Source organism: Dermacentor variabilis, unplaced genomic scaffold (genome assembly GCF_050947875.1).
Source record: "Dermacentor variabilis isolate Ectoservices unplaced genomic scaffold, ASM5094787v1 scaffold_16, whole genome shotgun sequence".
Taxonomy (NCBI): domain Eukaryota; kingdom Metazoa; phylum Arthropoda; class Arachnida; order Ixodida; family Ixodidae; genus Dermacentor; species Dermacentor variabilis.
The window spans coordinates 2,457,859-2,485,120 of NW_027460324.1; the positions used below are offsets into that span (position 1 = coordinate 2,457,859).

General features: G+C 45.3%; 1 protein-coding gene across 4 annotated transcripts in view; it reads left to right on the forward strand.

Annotated features, from left to right (window-relative positions):
* Positions 1-27,262, forward strand: part of LOC142568055 (uncharacterized) — a 403,528-nt gene that overhangs the window by 72,685 nt on the left and 303,581 nt on the right. For all 4 annotated transcript variants that reach the window (XM_075678140.1, XM_075678141.1, XM_075678138.1 and 1 more), the window contains one exon: positions 18,046-18,224. In XM_075678140.1, the coding sequence (XP_075534255.1) occupies positions 18,046-18,224 (179 nt within the window). The remainder of the gene's footprint in view (positions 1-18,045; positions 18,225-27,262) is intronic.

Sequence of the window (27,262 nt, forward strand, 5' to 3'; positions counted from 1 at the left end):
AGGTCACGGCAAACGGATGCGCGTTACAATTGACGGTGCATTAGAATCAAGTAAATACGGTAAATGGGTTTGACTGCACATATGATGTGATTACAAATGGCAACTGTGTTTTATACATCGATAACATGCTTGTGGAATGTCATTCAATGCAACAGAAGCTACCGTTCTTAGGAATCTGTGAAACAAGAGTACTGTTTATTTTGTTCTGATGTGAATCACACCAATAACATTTTGGTCCTCCATTTGTTAAGTGTACGTGCATGCAAACAATCATTTCTTTCAATGCTACTCTCCCTTGGAAACTTGCGTGCAATGTTTTGTGCAACCATTTTCAAAGGCTTTGTCCGCAGCAATCTTGCAGACATGTCCTAAATAACATCTACTAACGTTGTGGTGCTTAAAGTAGTGCTTACTTGATTCTAATTGAAGGACAGGCTGAGTGAAAGTGGCAGTGAGTGACGATAGGTGCCACTAAACCGACCTTATAAGCTTTCACACTTGCGCTGCTTTCTGGTTGTAATAACAGAGTGGTTGGTAAGTACAGTACACACGTAAAAGTCAAGTAGGCATCACTCCCTAAACTACAGGTTTTTATTTCAGAGTATCTGTCTGTATAGTCCAACTCTGAGCAATCAATGTCACTGCCGCTCTCACCACTGTCGTTTCAGTTGGTGTCATTCTCCATTCCATCGGCATGTTTGACAGCCTTGTCTTCTCGTTGCTGTGGATTACAATGTTGGGCATGACCATGCTCCATACTGTCACTATCCAGTCCGTAGACTGTCCAGAGGGGGCCTCTTTATCCTCCCGGTTGGAGTGGGGCCATGTTCTCCACTGGCCAGTCCACATACAGTTGAAACACATGGTGTACGCATGTAGAAGGCTGAATTTTTTTTGCAGGAAATGTGCCCCTGTGGTAAAATTTTAAATTTTACCACGGGGGCTTCCAATAGTAAAAAAGTTTCCGATAGTACGATATGATTGAAAACTCATTAATGCAGTAAACATTTTTGCAATCAATACCGTATTTGCCCGAACCTAGGCTGGCCCTGATCTTAAGCCGACCCCTGAATGTTCAAAGCCAGAAAACATAAAAAAACTCTCCTCAAATGTAGGCTGAACAAAAAAAGTGACGACAGCATTCACAAAATGAAAACAGCGTTTATTTAATATGAGCTCATTCTACGCTATCATCGCTGCTAGCCTCGTTGCTATAGCCCAAACCACATGCATGCTTGCAGACACGCGCCCACGCATGCACAGACATTGCAGCATGGCTCGCACGCATGGAAAAGCGGCGCGATCTTGGTGAACAGCTCCTCTCTGTTATCACGTGCTTATCTTTCTCATCGCTGTCATCTCCTCGTCGTGGCACATGCAAAAAGCGTCCCCCGTATCCCCTCTCCAATGCCAGACGTTTTTGTCATCGATGCTGAAGTCCCGCCCGGCTGGAACGTTTGACGGTGCCTCTGCAGCTAGCACAACTTTTCGTTTGAAAGCGGCACTGTAGTGGCATTGCCTGTTTGGTGCCCTTACGATAATGCAATGCTATGGGCCACATCGCATTCCGTTACGACACTGGTCAAAATAGTGACGTCGCTCATGTGCTTCGATTGGCTACTGGCACAGCTAAGAACAGCTGCGAGGCTGACTTTTCTAGATGGTGCTAGCTATGCACTATATTTATAATTTTCAGTTACAAACTGGCACGTTCTTTTTTAAATCCTCGAATCTAAGCAGACCTTAGAGTTCAGTATATGATTATTTGAAAAAAAAAATACTATCTGCCTAGATTCGAATAAATACGTTATTTGCGAGATGTTCCAGCTAGAAGGAAAATTCGACATTGTTCGTGTTATCGAACGTGACACAAAGAAGTTGGCGCTGGAACGTGGCAGGGATCTACTGTTGACTATGGTGTGTGGCATTTGGAATGCGAAGAAGTTGACCGAGAAGAGATGTCGGGTACGAGGTTCGACTTTTTGCCATCGTTGCCTCTGTTGTTGCTGAAGTGTCGACTAGCCACAGTGATGAGGACGACATGGAAAGTGACAGCGGGGGCGATTCAGGCCCGACAGTGGCAGAAGCTTTGCGTTTAGTACGTACTTTTTCCGAGCTGTGGCCCACTACGGTTTAATGAGGTTTCACTGTATTTATGTTCGGCAGTGTCTTTTGCTTGAATATGACGAAGGGTGGAAGCTTTAGCTTATCAGTACTTGCCGCATGCATTACAGTGCAGCGCTGTTTCTCGCAGTCTCTCCTTTTTTACTGAGGTGTCCTTTCGCACACCATGGTGCTGGGTGGCCTATAGAATGTCAGCGGTATTTTGTTGGCATTTCCAATCTGGGACATTATGGAGTTATCTATTTTGTGTAGTCCACTTGGGAAACTGAAGAGTGGCTTTTCATAGTTGTTGGGCAAACTTTGATGGAGGTTCGTTCTTCTGAGATGGGTGCTAACATTTCATAAAGCATGTTGCCCACCCTGTGCTTGATTTGACGTTGCAACAGTAAAGACTATTTTGTGCATAATGCTCCTTGCCTGAAATTGCAGCATCTCACTTGACATGATGAGGCCAAAGGATCTTATGCTCTTGAAAATGTTTTATTTTTATTTATTTATTTGCGATACTGCAAGTCTGTGAGACCAAAGCAGGGGGGCACAGTTTTACAAAAAGAAACAAACAGGTCACGCTACATGGTAAAGTAAAAGAAAGAAAGAAAAGAGAAAACGTTTCCTTAACTACTGCAGAAATCACCAATGATGATGCGAAATACAGTACTTTTGGTTGGTATAACAATGTGGCTATAGCTATAGTATTACTAGAATTTATATAAAAATAGTGAATAAATGACCCATGTAACATTGGAAAAGTTATACAGCTAACAGATACCCGTGCGGAAGCGGCCAGTTTGGGGGTTGAAATGCAGAAATTCCACGCACAGAAAAAATATTGCGGTTTAAAATATGTGGGTGTGTTAAGTGGAGTCTTCTCTGTTTGATGTCTCTAGTAGGTTGATGATGAAAGTGACTGAGAGGAAACAATGTCTGAGTGGAGGAGATTCCATTATTTGATCGCACGTGGGAAAATTGAAAACTTGAACGTGTCATTTCGAGCACTGTACTGGTTTAGTTAAATGGGTGATTTTTTCGCGATAGGCGTGATGTAGACAAAGTAACGTACTTAGCTCGGTCTATCTTATAACTGCCATGCATTAGTTGGTAGATGAATTTTAAGCGGGCTTGTCAGGCCCTAACAGGTAGTGTTTTAAGACCTGCATCAGCTTAGAGGTTTGTGGGGGAGTCATAGGGCTTGTATTTGTTAAAAATGAACCTCGCAGCTTTTATTTGCACCTTTTCTAGTTTTGATATGTTAGTTGATGTGTGCAGAAACCAGATGTTAGCGTATTCTAAGACGGGGCGAACAAAAGTTGTATAGGCTAGTAGTCTGGTGTGTTTCCGTGCAAGGCGTAAACATCATAAGCTTGCATAATGCAGCTGAGGTCATATTATCAATATGCAAGTTGCCTGAAAGGTCAGAAGAGAATGTCAAACCTAGGTATTTGTGGTCATTTACTTTATTCAGGCAAGTGCCATCGAGGGAGTAAGAAAATTCCGATGGTTTCTTTTTTGTTGTAAAGGAAATGCATACAAATTTAGCGGTGTTAATTGACATTTGCCATTATTTACACGAATTGGACACCAAATTGAGTGCTCTGTTTATAAGTGGTCTGCATAACTGACAATTTCTTCATAAATAATACAATCATCCGTGAGGAATATGCAAGTTGCATGAAAGGTCAGAAGAGAATGTTAAGCCTAGGTATTTGTGGTTATTTACTTTATTCAGGCAAGTGCCATCGAAGGAGCAAGAAAATTCCAAAGGCTTCTTTTTTGTTGTAAAGGAAATGCATACAGATTTAGTGGTGTTAATTGACATTTGCCATTATTTACACGAATTGGACACCAAATTGAGTGCTCTGTTTATAAGTGGTCTGCGTAACTGACAATTTCTTCATAAGTAATACAATCATCCGTGAAGAGCTTAATGCTGCATTCAATGTTAGCAGCAATGTCCTTAATAAAGATCAAAAATAGCAATGGGCCGAATACTGACCCTTGGGGAGCACTGAAGGTGACAGCTACAGACCTGGAAGGGGGGCTATCTACAATACCGTACTGTGTTCGATGCAATAAGTTTTTTATCCATGCAGTAATTTGACCATCCCTGATTGTAGCCTCTAGTTTTGCAACTAATTTTGCATGGCTTACACAATCAAATGCTTTACTGAAGTCGAGGAGGATCATGTCTGTCTGGCTTCGGTTGTTTAGGTTGAGCGCAAGGTCTCTGAATTGATGAATCGATGGTTTTAGGTGGACAGGGTAGGGAGGAAAGTAAGCCATTATCTGAAGTGAAAACCGAAAAGAAAAACTTATTGAATGTGTTCGCTCGAGCCATTTTTTCTTCTAGAGACCGTTCAGGTGACACACCTGAACATGGGCGAAAGTATTTCCAAAACCTGTGTGGATTTTTGGTAATGAAGTCGGGGATGTTGTGCTGAAATAGTGAGGCTTTGCATTTTTTAACTTTCCTCTGAAGTCAGCGAGAGCGGAGGTCAGTTTCTTTCAGAGATTGATTCGGCCCTTTTATTTTAATAGTATGTCTAAGTCTTATTACTTTACGCTTCGCTTGAAGTACCTCAAGTGATATCCATGGGTTTTTCTTTTGTGGTTTGCAACGTTTCATCAGGATGAAGTTTGTTGTGCAGTGTAGCATGATTGACTTAAAGGGAAGCTGAAAGGTTTTCCAGAAAAAATGAGTGAACATCTGTACATAATGGTTTTCAACCCTCCGAATTCGAATATCGTATCGAAATTGAGCGAAAGAAAGCGCAAATATATTTTATTTCGACGAAAAGTGCAGCAGCGGACACGCCCAGCTCGCGCGTCTCGTTTCCGCCTGTGATTGGTCGGGCGCCTCGTGACGTCAACACTAGTGTTCGTCCGAACCAACCGCTGCCGCTACACATGAAGCGCGGTGCCAGGTAGTTTGGTGCTGTTTTTCTGAGACGGTAATGGGAAATTTAGAGACTGCATTTTTCTGAGGAGTTCGGCGTTACTCCCTACATGTACGAGCCGATTGCGAAGAGCCAGCCTCTCGAAAAAGCAAACAATGCTGGTGCGAGCAGGGCTTTCGACGCGAACAAAAGCGAAGTCTTGGGATCTCCTCGTGTTGGAAATGCTCTTTGGTGAGTGTTTTTTGCAAAGCGATCTAGTGATCTCGCCGATCTTTCGCCGATCTAGTGAGCTCGTTTCCGGTCAAACAACTGTAGTGTTGTTTTTCCTGCATGCCTCCTCGTGGAACGTAAGCGGGGATGCAATCGTCGGCATTTGTGCGCTGTCCAAAGCTGTTGGCAATCTACAAAGACGGTTTAAACGCGTGAGAAGCTTCCCGGTTCATGTAGTACGTGTAGTGACGTTCACCTGTGCGATCCGCACACTACTCGTAACCGAAGTCGTAAAGGCAGCGAATTCCGTCGGCTACGTGAGACGGTCGGTTTCTCGCTGTGCGCGAGAGAAGGGGAGAGCGTAGCGTCCTGGCGTGTGCCGGCTTTCCAGCACATGCAAACTCTACATTTGCACTGCGTTATGGTAGCTGCATGCAGGCTGTTTTACAACACACGTGCAAATAGAAAATTCGCGGCGCTTTGCGACGAAACCTCCATCAAGGGCGGGAGATAAACATGCACCTTCCGTTCAGCGTGCTAACACGAAGGAGCTCGCAGTAAATCAAAATCCAGGTTTGGGCGAGTTCGTGTATTCATAAGGCCTTCCAACACCAGTTATCATCAGTCAGTCTGCACTCGTGCCGTCTTTGTTTTTGTTGCTCCGATCTTTTCGCGCTGTGTTTAGGAAGCCTGCTAGGGGCAAGTAGTCCTCTTTCATTCTGTGGCCATATACAGCAACTGTGCAGGCCGAATTGCAGGGCTGGCCATATACGTGCTGCGTGCTTGATAATGTATCAAGCTAAGGTTCACTTGGTAATTTGTTACTATGTAGTCCTTTGCATCTGTTCATGAGTGCAAATGCTTCTTTGGTAGTCTTTGATGCCATTTTAAACACACTTCGCTTTTAATAGGTGTTCGTGCCATCACTGTATCCCAATGAACAATGAAGGACTGCTGCTGCTGTCTAGAAATTAACGAAATTACTCAAAACCAGAAGCATGCACAATGCATCACAAGGTCCCACTTCGTTAAAAGCTTCTTGTCTTGTAGGAAGTAATGGAAGACAACATTGTCTTGGCCGCTGGTGTTCGTGCAACCGTAGGCTGCACAGAAAGCCGGCATGATCGGCCCACCACTTCAGTTGATGCTGCGCACGTTGACTACCACTCTACATACACGCAGACGCACCAACAAAGGAATGCAGGGTCGATCGAAGCAGATTACGATGGCACGCACGCAGAAACAAGCACGGTCAGGCACGGTCGCGGAGGTTACGAAGGAACGGAACACTAGTGTTGACGTCACAACACCGCGGTTTCCGGTCTCCGCTCGCATCGTCAGCGTCAGCAGCAGCGCGCGGCATTCGACGGGGGGCGGAGCTGCAGCGCAATTTTAACCGACGATTACGTCGCTCTTAATTGAAGAAAAACCCCCAAATTTTACCTACATGGTTTATAAGGTTCCCGCATCCGTATATGAGCGTCTTATTGAATTCTACACTCTTCAGCTTCCCTTTAAGAGGAAGCTTTAGCTCGGGCCCAACTCCGACGCGGCCTATTCAAATACATGTAAAACGCAAAAACGTTTTTATGAGATAACCCCTGGACCGATTTTGATGAAATTTGTTGCATTTGAAAGAGAAAGTTAAATTCTAGTGACTGTTGGAAGCCGAATTTCGATTTAGGACTTGAATTTTCTTAAAACGATTTTCAAATATTTGACAGTTTGAAAAAAATAGAAGCACGAAGTTTACAAATTCATAGCTCTGCATCAAGAACTGATATCGCGGTTCTGTAAACGGCATCCATTAGATCATTCAAAGCGGACAAATTCAGTATGTCATTTTACATCTTACGTGAATTTGTTACGTTGGTTACAATGGTTTTGCAAAAGTTATATTTCCCTATGATTAAATTTTTTTATATTCATGTGTAACATATCAATTTTGTCCGCTTTAAACGTACTATTAGATGCAATTCACAGAATTGTATTATCATTCTTAGTGGTTGAGTTACAGAGTTGTAAACTTGATAGTTTCGTTTTTTGAAAATTTACGATTTTTGCCAATTTTTAATAAAAAATTGACGACCTAACTCAAAAATTCGATACCAACAGTCACTAGATTTTAGGTTTGTCTTTTAAATGCAACAAACCTCGTCAAATTTGGTGTAGTGGTTGCAGAGAAAAACGAATTCTCCTTTTACATGTATTTAGATAGGAGCACTCGAGCTAAAGCTTCCTCTTAAATTGATGCCACAAAGTGTTGATGTCACAAAACATTTCTGAAACTGCTTGGAGAAAAACATCAAACTCGTGCCAGGTGAGTGAGAATACGGTCATGAGCTGCTCAACGAAAATCAAGTACAGCATGCTCCAGGTTTAGCCTCTTTATGTTGCCTTCAAGCGAGAGCTTACATTTAGGTATGTTGTGGTCCGATATACCACCGACTATCGCCGTCTCAATTGCGTGAAGTGGGAAATGGTTACTTATGAGTATGAGACCAAGTATGCTATTCGTAGAGCCTTGTGAGCGAGTTGGCTGGTCGACTACTTGGTAAAGGTTGAAATTTAGCATTAGATCCGTAAGTGTTGTGGATGTGGCTGTAGTGTAGTGCATGGTACTCCAGTTCAGGTCTGGTAAATTGAAGTCTCCCATGAGGATCACTCTGCTATAACGAACGTGGAACTGCATATACTCCTGCAAGGCAAGCACGCCTTCGGATCCACTAGTAGGGCTTCGATAGACGCAACCAGCAAATATACCGGTGTCATTGTACGATATTTTACAAAATACAGCCTCCATGTTGGAGATTTCAGGGAGTGGAATGAATGGAATATTATTCTTAAGCAGGGCCGCACCGCCACCACGAGACAGCCTATCTTTACGAATAACAGAGTAACCTGGTGGAGATATCTCGTGACTGAAGATATCTGGGGATAGCCAGGTTTAAGTGATGGCCACTATATTGGGTTTGTGTTCTAGTAACAGTCCTTCCAGGAGTTCCACTTTATTTACTATGCTTCTCGAATTTTTATTAAGCACTGTTAGGGTCTCAAGTTTCTCTGTTAGGGTCTCACATTTGTTTGACCTAGGGTTGATGGACGATTTCTTTCTGTGTTTTTTGTATTGACACCCTTCCATATTTTTCATGATCCCAAAGAAATACGCTATCATTAATGTAGAGCTTATCGTATGATAGAGACTTTTTAGTGTTTTTCCCGGTTGGGTTTTGCACTATCCCAGAGTTTCTTTCTAGTCTCCCGCATTTTGCGGCGGAAATCCTCACCGATAGACAAGTTGGAGCCTTTTAGCTTGCAAGCTTTTCGTGATATTTGAGTATTCTGTCTAGTGTCGAGAAGCCTGAATATGACTGCGCTGGTTTTATTTCTTGAATTTCTACCTAAATGGTGGATGCGCTCAATACCAACGGGTTCCAGACCAAGAGTGTTCTTAATTATGTTGTCGTTCACAGCCGCTTCTAGGCTTTCACTGCTTTCTCCCTCTGTTTCAGGGAGGCCATATACTAATAGATTTGCTCCTCTGCTCCGATTTTCTAGGTCTTCAGCTCTTTTCAAGCCTTTGCAAGCGCACCTTCATATCTGTTAAATCACTTTCAAAGAATGACCCCTTTTCCTCGATTGCTGTTAACACGTCTAACTTTTGATCCATCTGAACGAGGCGTCCCTCATTCATATCTTTAATATCAGCGGCTATGTCCTTAAGTTGTTTGGTGATCTGGTTTATGTCAAGTCCCGGATTAGGTTCTACATCACCGCACAACAATAGCAGTTCTCAAATACAATGTGATGTCGATGCAAATCAATATACAACCGACCGAATCAACAGAAAGGCGAGTCCGTGGGCACGGCAGCAATAGCAGAAATGGGTCGTTTGACCGAAAGCGTAAACCATATCGTCTCACCTGCACAACGAAGACTGAAGGGTTAGATGCCACCATCGCAACCGAGCTGCCGTGCCCAATGAAGCCGTAGTGCCGCGGGAGGCCTTTTATACGGTTGCTGTGGTGAGACGCTGCTTGTTGGCCATGCAGCTGCGCAGGCGCTGTCGAGTGACGTATCTTGCAGTCCCATGGTGAATCGCAAAGACCACCTTGCACGTGCAAATCTTTGACCATGATGGCTTGCGCGCTGGTCTGGTCAGCCTGCGCGAAGCTGGCGTGTTCAGGATGGTGCGTGCGCACCCCAGTGACGGTACACAGCAGGACGAAGCAAAGTGGCACGACGAAGACGAAACGGTTAGATGTAACCATCGCAACTGCGCTGCCGTGCCCAATATTTGATGCATTCTTCAACAGCAGGAAACTTTCTTTGCTTGGGTCCTGGTTTGCTTTTGTTCCTGGTCTTGCATTGGTAAGCTGAGCCTTTTGTTTTTGCCAGTGTAGGGCATGGCGTTGATTTATTCTGAACTGCTTGCACAGGGGCATGGTTTCAATTTTCCTCTGCTAACTGTTACACGGAGTTCAAACATGGCTGTGTAGGTATTGTACCTCATCACAATAGCATTCGTTGAAGTTGCATAGATTAAAGCATGACCAACCAGAGAGCACACAGCACACCATAATCAAAGGTTGTACGGGCAAGGACGTGCTACACCATCTCGCCTCCAATGTTGGAAATAAAGTAAAAGGTCGTTAATTCACTACTCATTAATTCGACATTTCGGATAATTCGAAGTAGTCGCCGTGGTCCGTCCAACGATGTATTGAAAGCAATATGTAACACATCCCGATTATTCAGACTGAAGTCCGCACCACCACCAATAATTCGAACTCTGCATCATCGCGGATGGGGAGAGTGCTAGTGTGCGGGAGCACGCTGGCGTCGCCACGCGGGTCGCGCAGCTTTGCTTTTTCGATCAGTGACAAGGAAGATAACACCGTCGCCGCGTGCCGTGTTCTTTGTGTACGAGCGTGCAAGGGTGAGCCGGCGAACGCGACTCAATCTGGCGTGTGCGAATGGGGAAGATGGGGCGGAGCGCACCCTCTCTTGTCGCGTGCGAGGCAGGGGGGGTGAGGCGAGGGAGGGACGGGAGGACGATCTTCGGCAGCTGCTGCTTGCGGCGCGGCCATGCGGGCGATGCGTCTTGAAAGTGATCTGCGACGTGGCCAAAGTGCGGCCCGCGTGGGCCTCATCTTCAAAGCGATCTGCGATGTTGCAGAGTGCGCATAGTGCCGGTAGCTTCATATGCGATGTGCTTTCTACGTTTCGTTCGCATTGAAGCGAGAGCTGTACGAACATCAGTTCGCTCGCTGCTACTGCTGCGTGTCCTCACTCCAGCGTTTTTCAGTGAGTTTCTGTGGTCATCGAGCGAGATGCATTCATGCTTACCTGTGTGCGCGTGACACAGTGCTTGTTTGTTAATTTATTTAGTAAGCGAATGCTTACAAGTTTATACGGCCGATAAAACTATTATCCTTACTTCGTATAGCTATCTACTAATTTTCTATCGCAACCGATGCTTCGCTTTTCGCGTGAGGCTGCGACATTTTTTTTCTCCACCCCAGTCAGCGCGACGAACGCGCGGATGGAGCAAGAGCCATCTCGATGTCGGGCGCGTCGAACCGCGCTGGCCGCGTCCGGTTACGTTGGCTGCGCCAGTGCTTCGAAGTATAGACGTTGAATGAATGAATGAACTTTGCTAGGATATCTGTATTTTAGCCTATTTCACTGCCACCGTAGCTATCGTTTCGAATCGTGGGGCCAAAGAAACGCAACTTACCTAGCACGGTTACTCTGTTTACAAAAGCGGGCTCGGCATATTACTTTTTCCCCGGTGCACCATCCCAGTAGTACTCTAAGGCTCTGTCATTACGCTGGGTTTCATTTACTTGTCATAATTAGTTCACAGGCAAGTCTTAACACGTTACAGAATTCCAGTCTGCTGTCAATACATGACCGTTTGCGGAGGGCGTATAGTTACAGAAAATGGCTGCAACTCTTGATTTATTGAAACTATCCCGAAACAAACATGACAATTATCCGCTAAGATGACTCTAACATTATGCATAGTTTCATCCACTTTTCATAATTACGTAGTTCACAGTGAAGTTTTAAATATTGTGGAATTCCCATCTGCCAAGCAGAGGTACTTGCACACGTCACTGCTTCATGAAAGAATAAGAATAAATTGCTCCACAGTCAAAAGATGTATTGAATGTCTGTGTCCTTCAATAACCATAATAATAATAATACTGCGGTGGCGTAGAGGTAGAGCATCCGCCTCACATTCAAGAAGACCGTTGTTCGAATCCCGATGCTGCGCAATTTTCCACCGGATTAAAAAAAAATCTGCGTGTTGATAAAACTGCATAAAGAGGCCTGGAGTGCAGCCTGATCCCGGTGACCAGAACCGGTAACGCACTCCCTCACCAGAGCAGGATTGGCCACCCTGGTGCAGTATTTGGCCACAACCTCCTATATGAATACGACAATCAAACCCCGGCTTTCAGTCCCCAGCAGCTGCGAAGCAACTGACCACGGCGGCGGTCAGACCTGTGATGCAGCAGAGGGTGCTAAGAATCCCTAGGTCTGGACAGGCCGCCATTGGAATCTAAACCTGGCAACGTTTAACGCTAGAATGTTATCTAGTGAGGCAAGTCTAGCAGTGCCATTGGAGGAATTAGCGGGCAGTAAATGGGATATAATAGGGCTCAGTGAAGTTAGGAGGACAAAAGAAGCATGTACAGTGCTAAAAAGCGGGCACGTCCTGTGCTACCGGGGCTTAGTGGAGAGGCGAGAACTAGGAGTCGGATTCCTGATTAATGAGGATATAGCTGGTAACATACAGGAATTCTATAGCATTAATGAGAGGGTGGCAGGTCTTGTTGTGAAACTTGTTAAGAGGTACGAATTGAAGGTAGCACAGGTCTATGCCCCTACATCCAGTCATGATGATCAGGAGGTCGAAAGCTTCTATGAAGACGTCGAATCAGCGATGGGTAAAGTCAAAACAAAATACACTATACTGATGGGTGACTTCAATGCCAGGGTAAGCAAGAAGCAGGCTGGAGACAAGTCAGTGGGGAAATACGGCATAGGTTCTAGGAATAGCAGGGGAGAGTTATTAGTGGAGTTTACAGAACAGAATAATATGCGGATAATGAATACCTTCTTCCGCAAGCGGGATGCCCGAAAGTGGATGGGGAGGAGCCGGGATGGCGAGACTAGAAATGAAATAGACCTCATACTCTGCGCTAACCCTGGCATCATACAAGATGTGGACGTGCTCGCAAGGTGCGCTGCAGTGACCATAGGATGGTAAAAACTCAAATTAGCCTAGACTTGAGGAGGGAACGGAAGAAACTGGTACATAAGAAGCCTATCAATGAGTTAGCGGTAAGAGGGAAAATAGAGGAATTCCGGATCAAGCTACAGAACAGGTATTCGGCTTTAACTCAGGAAAAGGACCTTAGTGTTGAAGCAATGAACGACAATCTTAGGAGCATCGTTAAGGAGTGTGCAATAGAAGTCAGTGGTAACTTCGTTAGACAGGATGCCAGTAAGCTATCGCAGGAGACGAAAGATTTCATTAAGAAACGCCAATGTATGAAAGCCTCTAACCCTACAGCTATATTAGAACTGGCAGAGCTTTCCAAGTTAATCAACAAGCGTAAGACAACTGACATAAGGAAGTATAATATTGCTACGAAACAGCCACCACAGTGTGGCTGCACTGAAGAGAAGGAAGACGACGTGGACCCGCTTGATATAACGTCGCCATGGTGGCCTTCCGTTAGCTTCCTCTGAATAAATGTATATAGCATTGGGCTACAGCTACACGTAACATTAATTTAGTGGAGGTGGACGTTTCCCATACCCGTCATGGAGCTTCGCAGCAGTCGCAACGGCGACAGTGCAACTTCGGCTCCTGCTGGCGGCACTTCATCTACACAACCGTCTCCGCCTGCAGCCCTGACCTACGTCGCCGTTCTCCCCCCCCCCCCCCCCCCCCCCTCGGGATGCTGGTGTTTTCAATGGAGTCGGCAGTCCTGATGTTGACGACTGGCTCCGCTTATACGAACGTGTCAGCACCAGTCAGCCTGCAAAGTAACGGTCTGCCTGCAAAGAAGCATGTCCCTAAAACGATGCAATGGTCTGCATACAACCTAATGCGAGATGTGCTTAGACAGATGATATTAACCCTTCAAAGGTCAAAGACGTAAGCACGGTGCTGCAAACGAGTCCCAAATGGTCGATGCTGTATATGCACTTACGACGCCGTCTATATGTTTGAAAAATTCGACACCTGTTCAGCTCTGTTGCCCAGAAAATGCTGCCACCATGTGTGAATACAAGGAATTTTTTTTTTGCTCTGTAGCATCTTGGTTTTTATAGCATGGCTTCCTTATGTTAGCAATCGCTTGCATGGTCCTCTTTGGCCAGACCTGGCCCTTGCGCCATAAACATCACATATCATCGTCATCATTCCTTATGCCATCAAGTCGGCAACTGCTCGTGCATCCACGTGCACGGGTCGGTTAGTCTCGCGATATGTTTCCATTTGTCACTCGCGAAAAAAATTGTCTTTCTGATTTTTAATCTTTCAAAGGGTCAGCACTTGATGCTCGCTAACTTATTGCCCACAGGGTGCGATTACATCTGTTCACAAGCAGGTGCTTGTATATACAAAAGATGCCACAGTATACTAACGATGCTGCCATGCCTATATTTTTTTTCTTGAGACTCGGAGAAAACTGATCGGCCCTTGTTGGCAATGAGACGAAGGATTACTGTAACTTTCGTACTCGTTTGGTTTTTCTGACGGGCACTAAACTTTTCTTGCATGTGCTCACACACACAGTTAGACTATGCTACGGATGTGCGTGCTAGTTCCTCTTCTGCAAGTGAATTGAGCGGTGATTCCTTCAATGTGGCCCGAGTGCCCAGTCGGAATACAGTCGAAATCTGCGGTAACAACATTCCGCAATGATGAAATTCTAGTGACAACAAAATATTTTCATATATCTGGCAAACACTCAAAGGATTCAGTGTATTTTGTACCTCTTGACAATGAAATCTCGCGGAACGTAACCCTGTATAGTGCATACTCAGCGTACTCGCACAACGCTAGTGGACCCAAAAAGGACTCATTTGCTTCGCACCTAAATTGCATAAAATGCCATATTACGTTTGCCTGGGCACCGACATTTTCGTTCACAAAAGCCATCAAGCACTGAAAGTGATCGTATGCACTGAAAACACGTCATGGTCACCATCTTGTTTGCTAATCTCCTGTTTTAAGTGGTACGCATGTTGCTACCGACATGTGATGGCAATTTTTGTGCCCTTAGTGCAGTGCATAATGTGCTGCTCAGTGAGAAAAGTGCTAAAGAAATTCATGTCACACTGACGTCGTTGAGTGATCGTCCAGGAATATGCGTCCCTTGCATCAAGAACGCTGCTTTCACTGCCATGCAACAGGCCTCCTTTACAGATTTGGCGCAAATCCACACATAGTTCGGTGCAGGGTATAGATTTGGTGCGAAGGGGCTGCATTCTGGATCGATCACTTTGAAGGGATTATGAGATACAATTATTTTGCGCTTGGCACTGGAAGCATCTATGGGCAACAGCCTATGCTGGAGAAGCGTGGCTATGTGTGGAGAGTGCTATTGGTCTGTGTCCGGTGCCGAGTTATGCAAAATGTTGCAAAAGCTTTGTATGTCTGAAAGTGACCAACTGAAAATACTGCTTCACGGCAGTGCCGCCACCTCTGATTGAGGCATGGGCCGCACTTTGTGCTGCCGGCAATATGGTTCTCTAGCCTTAAGCAAGGCCTGCCAAAGTGGGCTAACAGAATTTCTACAGTAAGGCTTCACTCTGTGACACATTCCCTAACTGTTCTGTCTCATTCCCCAACGAAATTCAATTGATTCGCGTTCCCTGCCGATTTCGTTATCGTGAGGTTCAAATGTCTGTTTTATTCTTATATTTGTGCAAGCCCAACTGTATTCATAGATAAACAATTCAAGTTTACCTACAAAAAAATGTTTTCTGTCCCTTTGTGGTCAATTTAAAAAAAATTTCGTAACTTTTTTTGAAATAGGTCACTGTGCAGATTCTAAAAAATCTGCAACAAAAGTAATCAACCTCGGAGGGTCCCATTTTCCAGAAAAAAATTTACCCTCAAAGTGTTAATGTATACGAGGAACAAAGGCAGTTCTAAAACAGACCCTTGTTGCACTCCTGAACTGCCAGCTGCCAAGTTTGATCTTTAGTCGTTAAAATTACCGCCTTTTGTGTAGGGACCTGATAAATAATTCTGCACCAAGCTAAACAAAAAATTGGGAAAGCAAAGGCAAGATGTCTTAAAGGCACAGTAAAGGCAAATATTAAGTCAAGCTAAAGTGATAGATTAGTGCTTGGGAGTCTGTAAGGCGTCAATATTGTGAACAGTGCCTTAGTAATTGAGAAACTGAGGTAAATGCAGGACATGATTAGAGACTCTCCTGGGACATTCAAGCACTTGCCCGATGACGAAAGCACTCCTCAGTTAAATTCTGTTACTAGTACTCAACCACTCGTTGCAAAAAAACATCATTGTACAGTCGAACTCGGCTATATTGAACTTGCAAAAAAACGCCTATCAGTTCGATATAGGGCGTAATTCGATATAAGCCTACTAAAGAATTGGACATCATAAAAAGACATACCATATTTAAAATCACTGTATTGGTGAAACCAGCTTAGTTTCGCATGAAATGGTCCTGTATTTTCTTCTGCTTGGGCAATTTCACTACCTGCAATGCACGGACTTCTCCACATAGTGTAAGAGTCGGAGCAGCTGAGGCTGCAACCTTCCACATTTGCACAGAAGAACCGGACTAGTGCGTGTGCACCAATCACTTCAGAGGATGTGGGCAAAGGACCATCGTCGCTTCCCTCACTGTGCCCACTTTCACTTGCGCTCGCTACCATGTCGGCAATGTAGTCTTTGTTTTCGGGCTTGCTCGTGGTTGCAACACCATCATCTGCACTTACAAACTCGTTGACCGTTGACTCCTCAGCGGCTTCAGAAATTCTGGCAGCTCGCTCCAAACTTTGGCAACACCAGCAACGGTTTCGTCGCACTCATCATCTCCCCCTTCAAGATCATGCTGAATGCTCCTCAGTATCTTGCACGCTGCAGGGTCATCTGACTTCTCATCCCGTTCGACCTGATTTATGATTTCAAGCTTCATCATCAGGCACGCGAAAACCGGCATGTCTGAAGCAGTTTCGGATGAACCACTTGTACGCGGCTGTGCGTGCGCGTCGGGCGGCATGGACACAGGGTCACGAGTTTGTCCGCTTTAGCCCTAATCTCCCCCTTCAAGATAGTGCTGAATGCTCCTCGGAATCTTGCACGCTGCAGGGTCATCTGACTTCTCACCCCGTTCGACCCGATTTATGATTTCAAGCTTCATGGCGAAAAGCTAATTCTGCCGCTTCATCACGGAAACACTGCGGCAGAAGGCCCACAAGGTGCAAACACAGTGAAACAGGAAAGCAGCAAGACAATTCGCACTTGCACCACCTTGAATGACGAAGTCACAAGAGCCTCTGATTGGCCGTGTGAGCAAGCACTGCGGGTGGGCCAGGATCATTTTTTGCAGGGGGGTGTCAACGGCTCGCCCAACATTGCGCGGTCATAGGCACGGTCACAGTAGGGAGAGCGGTTGGATGGAGCTGTACCACCGGGTTACTGACTTAACATAATACTGACTCAACATAATCGTTGAATTGATTAGCTTTCTCATGTTGTCAGTAATACTTGTTTGAGTATCTGATATTGGTGGCATTGTACTTTCTTTCTCATTTGATATAACGAACTTCCACAGTTCTTTAGGTTTGTTCAAGCTTAGTATAGAGTGTTGAAAAAAAAACAAAACATATTTAGCTTATTTGATGTTTAGCCTAATTTGTTTCCCTAGAGCATCAAGAGTGCAGAATCTTTTTTTCTCTTGTCACCAATATAGATATCTTAAGTGCACTTGAAGTATCTTTAAATGCAATATAGGAATCTATAAGATCAAGTATGTAGCTTCATTTTAAAACAATCCTATAGCTGAGTAGCATTGTATGCTAGACTTAATTTGCCCACTACTTGAAATAACATTTTTAAATTAAGTTAGGTTTAAATAAACATAGAAATTAATTTATATCATTGCACCTTATTTTGTGTCTTAAAAGTGACTTACTATTACAAGAAATTACGTGATGCATGTCTATCTTTCTTTAATATGGGAAGCACGACTGTGTATGAAACAGTATAGTTAGCAGAACTTGGAGCAGGAACTTCTGCTCCTGTATGTGGAAATGAGTAGGTGGTAAGGGCTGGGCACATTATGGTCAAGCTGCTGGGATGTTAAAGAATAAAAGACTGCCATGTGTGTGACTAGAGAAGTTCTTCTGGTTGGGCGAACTGGTGCCTAGCAAAACTAGTAACATTCAGAGCAAAACAATAGCTGTGAGCACAGTTGCTGATCGGCTCAATCTGATCTATGGGTCCAATGTGTTGGCTGCTTATAACACGACTCATCATACATTCTAGCGTACTTGCTGGTGCTCGCATACATTTAATAAAATGCACCACTATTTGCTTAACTCACGCATTTGGATTAGACCGATTCATCAGGTACAGAATTCACAACATTTGAAAAAGTTGCAATACAGGAAGGCACATCTTGCGCCAAGCTGTTTTTAGCTGGTGAAGGGACGGTCACCGGAAAAAGTGTAAAATGTGTATGTCGGTGTGTTTGGTTGGAAGGGCCTTTGCAGTTCACCTGTGTTGTGGCACTGCTAAACGTTGATGCAGGCACCTGGAGGCACGCGTCAGCCGCCAGGTTGCTCTCGATGTGCAGCAGCAGGGCCAGGAAGCAGCAGCAGCAGTTGGTGGTGCGAGACAGGATCCTCGACCTGTGCTGGCGCCATTGCGTCCACAGGGCAGGAAGGGCACCGCACCAGTGATGCGCACAGGGCCCACGGCTAGGCCAGGTGAGGGGGCCGGCCAGTGTTTTGTCGCAGGGTTGCCTGCTTGGTAGGGTCCGGAAATGCGGGCACGGCCCACATTCGCTGATTAGACTCTAGCGGGACCGATGAAATGGATCGAATTATCTGGCGGGTTGAATAAAAAAAAATGCAGAGAAATTGCCAAAAACTACCGATGATTCATTTCGCAGTATTTTCCCTATTTTAACACGTCCCCGAATCAGATGTGTCCAAAGTGGAAAAGTAACTTAGGAATGACACTAAAGCGCCTACACAAAGTAGAAATCTAATGTGCATCTGATTTCTTAGCAAGAAAAATGGGCAAGGGTGGCACAGTGTCTGCTGGTTTCCCAAGTCAGCCTTGCCATACGATTTTTTAGTCAGCTTTGCCACACTGCCGTGTTATGTGGCAAAGCTTACAAATGCTGCTAACTGTTTTTGGCTCAGTCTTCTTGGGAAAGAAAAATGCATTAAAATTGAGTAATTACCTTAAGTAATCAGTCATTGCAAGCTGCTGTTATTGCTTGGAAATCTTTCTAGGGTACGCCGAAAATGGGCATTTTCAATGGAAGATGACTTGTGTTCACTGTCCCCTAAGCTCTGCTGTCACACACCACTAAAGCTGCCACCATTGGGGTCATCATAGAGGTAGAGTTCGAATCCTCCGGAAAATGCCAATTTTAGGATTGAAATATTCCCAGGGTCCCTTATGTTATCCCTAAGACGACTTGAAGACGAAATCCCAAGTACTGATGCATTATGGATAGACAATGTGACGTATACATCCCACTTCATTCGCTTAATCTACTTCGCTTAGTCATCCCTTTTAATTCGCCTGGTCGTCTATTTCAATCCCAAAGATTGGGAGTTTGACTCGCACCCAAGGTTGTGGGTTCCAGTGCCTCATGGAACTCTATCCCTACCTGTGCCTTAATTATCTTTGCCTTAATTACCACTAAAGGTGGTGGGTTTGACTCCCACCAAAAGTCTGGTGTTCAACTCTGACTCTAAGTTAATTAAAGAGGAAGAGGTTTTTTGACATTGTTTTATTATTTAAGTCGGGATGATGGAAACTTCAGTGATTATGTATTGTCATGTGTGCATATCAATTATGGACTGCTACTGACACCATGCCATTAATTATTAAATTAATTTTTTATTAAAACGTCATTTGATCACATGTTTAATAAACTGGCTGTGCAGATCCTGTTGAATTAAATCTCATTGGGTTCTACAGATATCAAAGTGCAACAAGAGTAATCTTGTGGTTCTAGCTTTCCTAACACAAATGTTATGAAGCTTCAAAGTTCTCGTTTGATCGACTGAGGAGAAATACTTTTCTTATTTCACCCTTTCTAAAAACTTAAAGCTTCCCAAAGTAACATTTGATGCCCTTTTGCCTTCCTAAACCTTCAACTTTTCAGCAAAACAAAAATGAGAAAAACTGAGTTACCAAAGCTGAGAAAATCTTGTCAGAAGATTGTGAGGTTATGAAAAAAATGAAACTAAGAAAATAGCTAAAAACAAGACACTGCGGGTCAGCCCTCGCGCACCGTCATGAAAGTCTGCATTTTGCCCTCGCTCGCAGAAGTTGACAATAAGCTGCAGATCATCAGTCTGTTTCCGCTGTCATGTGTGATTGGTGCTAGTCAAAAACGTTGTGCCGATCATTGTGCCACGTTCAATCATCATGCCATTTACCAACCAACCAACCAAACCAAAAGTGCTTGTCAATGTTGTCGCTCATGAATAGCAATTTGCATCTGCTTGTCATTAGGCTGCGTATGCTCCCAGGCGCACCATCTCTGCACCTGTGTCCAGCCCAGCAGGCTGCTTGAGCGACCTACACAACACAGCAGGGCTACACAGTCCAGCGTGCAACCTTCTGATTTAGCGTAGCTCTGCATCGCAGCTTCTCTTAACGGTCTTTCTTGTTAATTCTGCGGTCTTACTAGCCTCGCATAGTTCTTTTAGAGCAGTTAATTATTTGATATTACCAAATAAAATCCTTATGCATACAGTAGAACCCCGCTGTTACGTTCCTCACTGCTGCGTTTTCCCGGCTGCTACGTCGTTTTCATCCGGTCCCGGCATAGCTTCCATAGGATTCAATGTATAAGGAACCCCGCTGTTACGTCGTAGCTGTGAAAACGTTCCCGCATGATACGTCGCAACTTGGCACCCCGAACCCGCCTGGGCTGAAGTAGGCAACGCGCCCCAACCGCCATTTTGGCTTTTGACGAGTTTTGGCTGGGCTTGGCCGGGCTTGGCTATGGAACTGGCTGCAAAAAGCCGCACGCCAGTTCGAGAGGCCGCACTAAGTGGCCATTCGTGAAAAATGCTCTCACTATCATCACTGTGATTAGAGTCACCGCATGGTTGTTGGACGGGTCGACTCACGGAGGAAGGAAACTCGGGAGAGGCCCTCACGTCACTCTTTGTGAAGCAAAAGTGAAACCGGAAGTTGGCGTTGCTCGTGGCGTTGCTCCGCCTACCGGGACAGCTCTCCTCTCTTGTTTACATTTCTCCCACGCCGCGCCGCGCGCAACCGGGCTGCTCGGACGCGCGCGCTCCGCAGCAATACTAAACAGTCGTTAGCAGGTTAGCATGATTACGCCAAAGAGGGCAAAATTTCCCGCGGATATTCCTTCGTCCGTTGCCATTCCCGTGGCGCGGTGACGACGAGGAGCACGAGCCGCATGATGCCGGGCAGTGGCCAAATCCTAGCTTTGGAGAAGCCGTCGCGGCTCTAGACCTCCTCTGCAGGTACGTCGCACCTCACAGCGACGCTGACAGCAATGCGGCCTTCCAGGCTATTGAGAAACGTGTGGCGATTTATACCGAGCGAAAGAAACGGCAAGCCATCATTCTAGGCTTTTTTAAGTACTAAGCGCACTCTGTGGAAATAAATTGTCTATAGTTGAAGCTGCCCTTTTTTTTCATTCATTTTCGGAGCTTTCCTCACTGTTGCGTTTTCCCGGCTGTTACGTTTTTTTCCCCCGGTCCGGTGAAAAACGTATGAACAGGGTTCCACTGTACTTAGTTTTTAAAATGTTCTAAATTGATCTTGTTTATAATTAAATTAAATTTATCATAGCATATATATTGGGCTGTAAACCATTGAATTGCAGAAATTAGAGGTTAAATGTGACCTATTGTTATGATGGCGATATTCAATGAAAAATGGGCTTCGTGAAAGTTCGCATAAAAACATTCCATGGACAAAACGAAATATAGTAAGATAAAAAGCCAGGGAATGAAATGTAGGCAATTTTATAGACTTCCTGTTCCCATTGTTGGAGTGCAGCTGCTGCACATATCTGCATGTGCACTGGCGGCACATTTTTCCAAAGGTAGTCATCTAGAAACTCTATGGCATGCCTAGGGATGTCCCACAGCAGTGCATGCACTTGTTGCGGGTGTGACAAAACAACAAAGCGCCTTCTGTCTGACTGCCCATCCTTTGACGCTCAACGGTGCGCTCTTCAAACTTGTCTCGGCCGCTTGGATGACAGACCAGAGGAAAAGATCCTCGGTTCTTAGCCTGAGCAGTCTAGCATGCGCAAGACCACAAAAGCCCAATAGTGCTTCTTGAAGTGGACTGGGGCAATATTCTCAGGCGATCATTTTCGGAGTTGATCCCAGATATATATCAAACTCGGATATATTGAATTATTGACTATATTTAAAATTTTTGAATTCCCCTTGAAAATCCTATGCAAAAACATTGGGGGCGAAGAGTTACGGAGTCGCCATCTGTCGGAAGCGCTTCCCTTGCATAGTTTGAGGGATCACGCGGCGTGCTCCTCATAGGTTTCGCTTACGGCGCTCAATGAAAACCACACAGCAGCCCTCCTGGACATTTATGTAGGTACTCTCAAAACAAAGGAAGTTTTTGACTGTCGATATAATAAGCTTGGGCAAACTGAAAACACATAATCGTTTACAGATGCTATCTCTTTACCGAATACGTACAGTGAAGGCCACTGCACGAGGTCGCCGCGATGGAGTCTCCTGAACCGGCTTCTTGTGTGATAGGCTGGCAAACGCTGAGAGTAAGCTATGTGAAATATGTTCTTAGAGTGGGCTGTCTGTATAACCAAATAGGGCATGACAGAGTGAAGCCTCAATGCAGCAATTGCAGGAGTTCACAGCGACCCACTGCGCGTCTGCATGCATGTCTGCGCACAATGCCTTGCTTTCGCTGTGCGCGCATTTTCGCGCCATGCTGTGAGCTTTAGGCAGCAGCATATGAGAATTTGACAGCACACTAGCAACCATTGTTATGTGGACTCTTATCAGAACTGTTCAAAAATAATTTCGTTAGAGAGACTTCGATGCCTACGGAGCCTGTGATGTGCCGTCGCGACGATTCAATCTTTCTTTGTCTTCTTAATTCTTGGACACTTCAATATTATTTCTGAAGTTGCGTCACACTATGTTTATAGGTCTTTTCAGCAAGCGATTTCCCTCAGCTTCTGTTTCGTAATCCAGTGCATTAATTCACAACACAAACATGACCATATGCCATGCCTTTTTTAATGCGCTTCTTACTGCTCCCTTTCCATTCCAGTGAACCTGCCAGAATGTAGTATCAACAAGTTCATAGACGTAATAAAGCGTCATGACATTAGCTGGGCAGCGAGCGTAGGCGAGCGTCTCAGTGCGCGTCCTCTGCTACTCACCGAACATCGTGCAGTCCTGGCGCCGTAGCAGAAATGTTCCTCGCGTCTGTGCTTGCTGCATACGCGAATTGTAGCCGATGGCTGTCTGCCAGTTCTAAGTTTCACGAGCCAAGCTTCAGGCAGCTTCTTGTCCTGTGGCTACGTGTGAATAAGGCTGACACCGGGCTCCGTTGCGTACATCTGGCACTACAGGGCACCGAGCAGAAGCCTACCATGCTGCACGCCTCCAAAGGCAGCCACTACGTATTATAGTACTTTCAAATGTTGTCAAGCAGACACCCAAGGTGGTAAAGCCTCACCACTTAATCAGAACCGCGGCTTTGTTTAGGACTTAAACTTTTGTTTTCACCTCGTTTCGGCGCTTCCGAAGCCGCCGACGCGGCTGCTGTGTCCATGTGATCCCTCATGCCACGTCACGCCGACGGTGGCGCCAGGTTTTCCAGTGATGGAGCTCACCCCCAATAGCGATGTACTACATGTACCGTATTTACACGATTGTAAGTCGACTCGAATGTAAGTCGACCCCCCCATATCGCGTGTCCGGAAAAAAAAAAAAAAATAAGCGAGCATACCCGAGGGCGCATTCGATAACGAAAATTTATTAGTAGCCGACATGGTCACTGGACTACTCGACTTCACTAGTGCTGCCATCGTCATCGTTGCTGCTGTCCCACAGCGCATCGTGGTCCAGCGAAATTTCAAATTTGGCAAACCACCGCACCAGGACATCTTGCAGAACAGCAGTACACGCCAAATGCACCCAACCACACGCAGCCGTCAGAGAGGCTCTTTTGACAGGTCCGGTTGGCGTAATTTCGCAGTCTTCTGCCGCCAGCCATTTGTTGTACTCACGGCGGAGCAGAACCTTAAAATTAAGGCGAAGGTCCGGGCTTGTTTCATGACCACGTCGCACTTCACTGGCAGGGACCGATCACGCATTTCAGCGACGTACGCCGCAAGCTTAGCCTACAGCTCCGGAAAGCGTCCAGACTTCGGCACGTGGGAAATTTCTCACTTGCCGTCACATTTCGCTTCGCTGCAGTCGCCACTCGCGCCACCCGTTCAGAAACATCGAAATTGCGGCCGGCTGCGCAGTGATTTGTTTCTTCGGCGCAAAGGATGGCAGCCCTCTTGAACGCTGCTGTGAGCGAGTGCCGAACGATTAGTGGGCCTGGAGCACTCATGACGACTGGGGAAGCATAGAAGTAGCACGTAGCCGGCAGTCAAGTGGAATGTGTCAAAAAGTTGGTCAAACCAATACCAATGCCTTTTAACAGTGAAAGAAACCCGCGAGCGGTGTCTGCTCTTCCATGAACTACCGATACTCCCCGCAAGCGCCGCTGTTCTGAGAATGCCGCCGCAAATGGGAACAGCGGCGCTTCCATCAACTATCGACACACCCCCCCCCCGATGAGTGTTGCATTCAATGTAAAGCTCTCAAAAATGTTGAAAAACCCTTCCGAAAAGCGAACAAACACGCGGGATAGCGAAAAGATAAGGGTAGGGCCATAGAGCAAACATAAAATTGTAACTACATTGTAGCTCCCGTTGGTATCGCTTTTTTTTTTTTTTGGCGGGGCCATGTTTCGGTTACGATTGTAAGTCGACCCCCCAACTTCAGACTTTCAAATTTAAAAAAAGGGGTCGACTTACAATCGTGTAAATACGGTATATTGAACTCCTGTTCACTGCCACATTCTAGGAGTGTGCGAATAGATTTTTGAGACAGAATTGAATACGAATTGAATAGTGCCAGAAACGAATAGAGTGGAATATTGAATAGTTTTAGAGTAGCTTTCAAATAGTGAACAGCCTCTATCAAAGTAACTATAAAATGTCCACATTCTAGTATTCTTAATTTTAGAAAGTGTCTGTCACTACATCGTACGTTATGAAGGGTTGTTTATTAAGAAACTATTCAGAAATTCTGAGAATTGTCTACAGATACCTAAGCATTCTTTGGCTCGGCTGTTACTTTTACTTTGTTTCCCAAATTTCAGTTGGCCCACCCCCAAATTGAAGGTGGTCCACCCCCAAATTTAACCCTTTGAAGGTTTTTGCCATATATGTGCGGCGGCGGCGGTTTTCTGTCTCACAAGGTCTTTGCCGTACGGGTACGGTTTCGAGCCTCCGTTTGAAATTTCGCGCCACAACGACGATGTGTGCTCAATGGGAGGTGCTGCCACCTCTTAGGACTTACAAGAAGCGTTTGAAATTTGCGCTACCTTGTTGCGGAGATTAACAGAACTGATTTCTAGCTTCAGCGCATAGCGCAGACTGCGGCAACACCCGTTTTGCGGTTTCGGTTTCGCCGCATGATCGCAACGGAGGCGCGCGAAACTTGATTTTTCTCTTTGTTGGCACTCTATTGCAGATGCAGCAGAAGTTGATTTCTATCTTGATTGGTGCTGCTCTTAGCTTGTTTATCACTGCCACTCGCGAGGTATTCTCGCTCGCTGCGGCAACACGCTTATGCAAGAGGGTGCCTCAGACCTCTGCCCAAGGCAGCCGCACGCAGAGATGTCATGTGTGTGCCAACACAACTCGTCGCTCCAAGAAGAGAACAGACACACGTTTTAGGTGTGCAGACTGCGATAAGGCACTGTGCGTAGACCCATGTTTCAAGGAGTACCACACTCTGAAATACTATTGAACATTTTGCAGTTCTGAGTGATGCCAACACCAAAATACTGTTCCGAAAATTTTTTTACTATTTATTCTCGACTTTATACATTTTGTACATTCAATATCTGCAACAAAGTAATTTTACCACCTGGGAAAGTTTTTTTTCAAAATAATCTGACCCTCAAAGGGCCCACCCCCAAATTTAAAGTTGACCCACCACCCTGTAAATTTAAAGTTAGCCCACTATCCCGTAAATTTGAAGTTGGCCCACCACCCCGTAAATTTGAAGTTGACCCTCTCCCAAATTTCAATTTGGCCCATCTCTACCACAGGCTTATGTATCCTACCTGTGTATCCCTATGGGTAACATGCCATGCTTTTTGCGTTATGGATATGATTTTGCTAAAAAAGTTAGCTGATCAGTTTTTGTCTTTTTTGTTTCAATTGTTCCTTATCGCTCGTAAAGCTACCAATCTACATTTACACTACAGTCGATGACCAATATTTCTGACTCCATGGGGACCTTTAAGTAAGCCCGAACTATCAAATGTTGGAAAAAGAGAATGCATGCAAAAATAATTATTTTATTTATGTTTTAAGGCCCCTGTGCAAGGAAAAAGTGGTCGATTCATTGCCGCACGCATTTCCGCTTACGCACAACCAAGTCTACCTGTATTTCTGCCAATTTTGTGTTATCTTTGTACACCAGCGCAAGGACTGCAAAGGCTCGAGTCAGATCCGCATGCGAAGGCTCCACAGCACACGGCACATCATCATCGTCAGAGTTAGAATCGCTGTTTGACGGTGATAGAGCTTGATGAACTGTTTCGTCATCACTCAGTTTGGCACACAACGACACCGCGCCGTCGACGTCTTCAGTCTTCAAATGTAACGGCGGCAGGAATTGGCACACCACAGGCTAGCAGGCCATCAATGATGCAAGCATTTGAGCTTGTTGTGGTAGGTGGCAGTTCAGGCTCTTAATTTGTGGAGCCAGGCTCATTCGGGCTGCAACTCAAGAGTCATTCGGAGTTGGACTCTGAGGGTGCCGTTGGTACCATTTGATGTGGGCTGTCGATAACTTCACGAGAAAGACTTCTTGGAGCCAGCAGAGCGCTGTCTGGAATGCATACTAAACAAACAAGCACAGAATGACGGAACGCTGTCCGGAAGGCAAATTCAACCAACAAGAGCGGGCCATGCGCAGTGGTGCCAGAATGGATGTCGTGATTGTGATGTTCATGCTACATCACAATTCAGGCAAAGCCTCCAAGACCAGCATTTGCAGTTACATCTCTGAGGCGCAGTGCTGCGACCCAGGCAAGGCCTGAGGGATTACCATCTATCATGTAATCTCCGAGGCCATGCTTAATGTCTCACCGAGGTGGCCAGAGGAGATAATGGCAGCAGTCGGTGTACGATACAGGCATGAACGTAGTCAGGATAATCGAATGTAGAGCTGGCGGCTGTCTGAAATATAGGTTGTCTTTACACATGAAGTTTATGGGGTCATTGACGGTGCCGTGAAGCTGTCCGAATTACTGAGCATGTCCGGATTATCTGTGTCCGACTTATTGGTCGGCGACTGTATTATAGTCTATGCTCGTTACAATGGACCCATGTACAACAGACTTTCTGATATAACAAACCATATTTCAACCTCACTTGGCTCTACCTATTTTAATAATGCAACGAGGTTCACTTTTAACGGGCCGCGTTAAAACGAACTGTTTG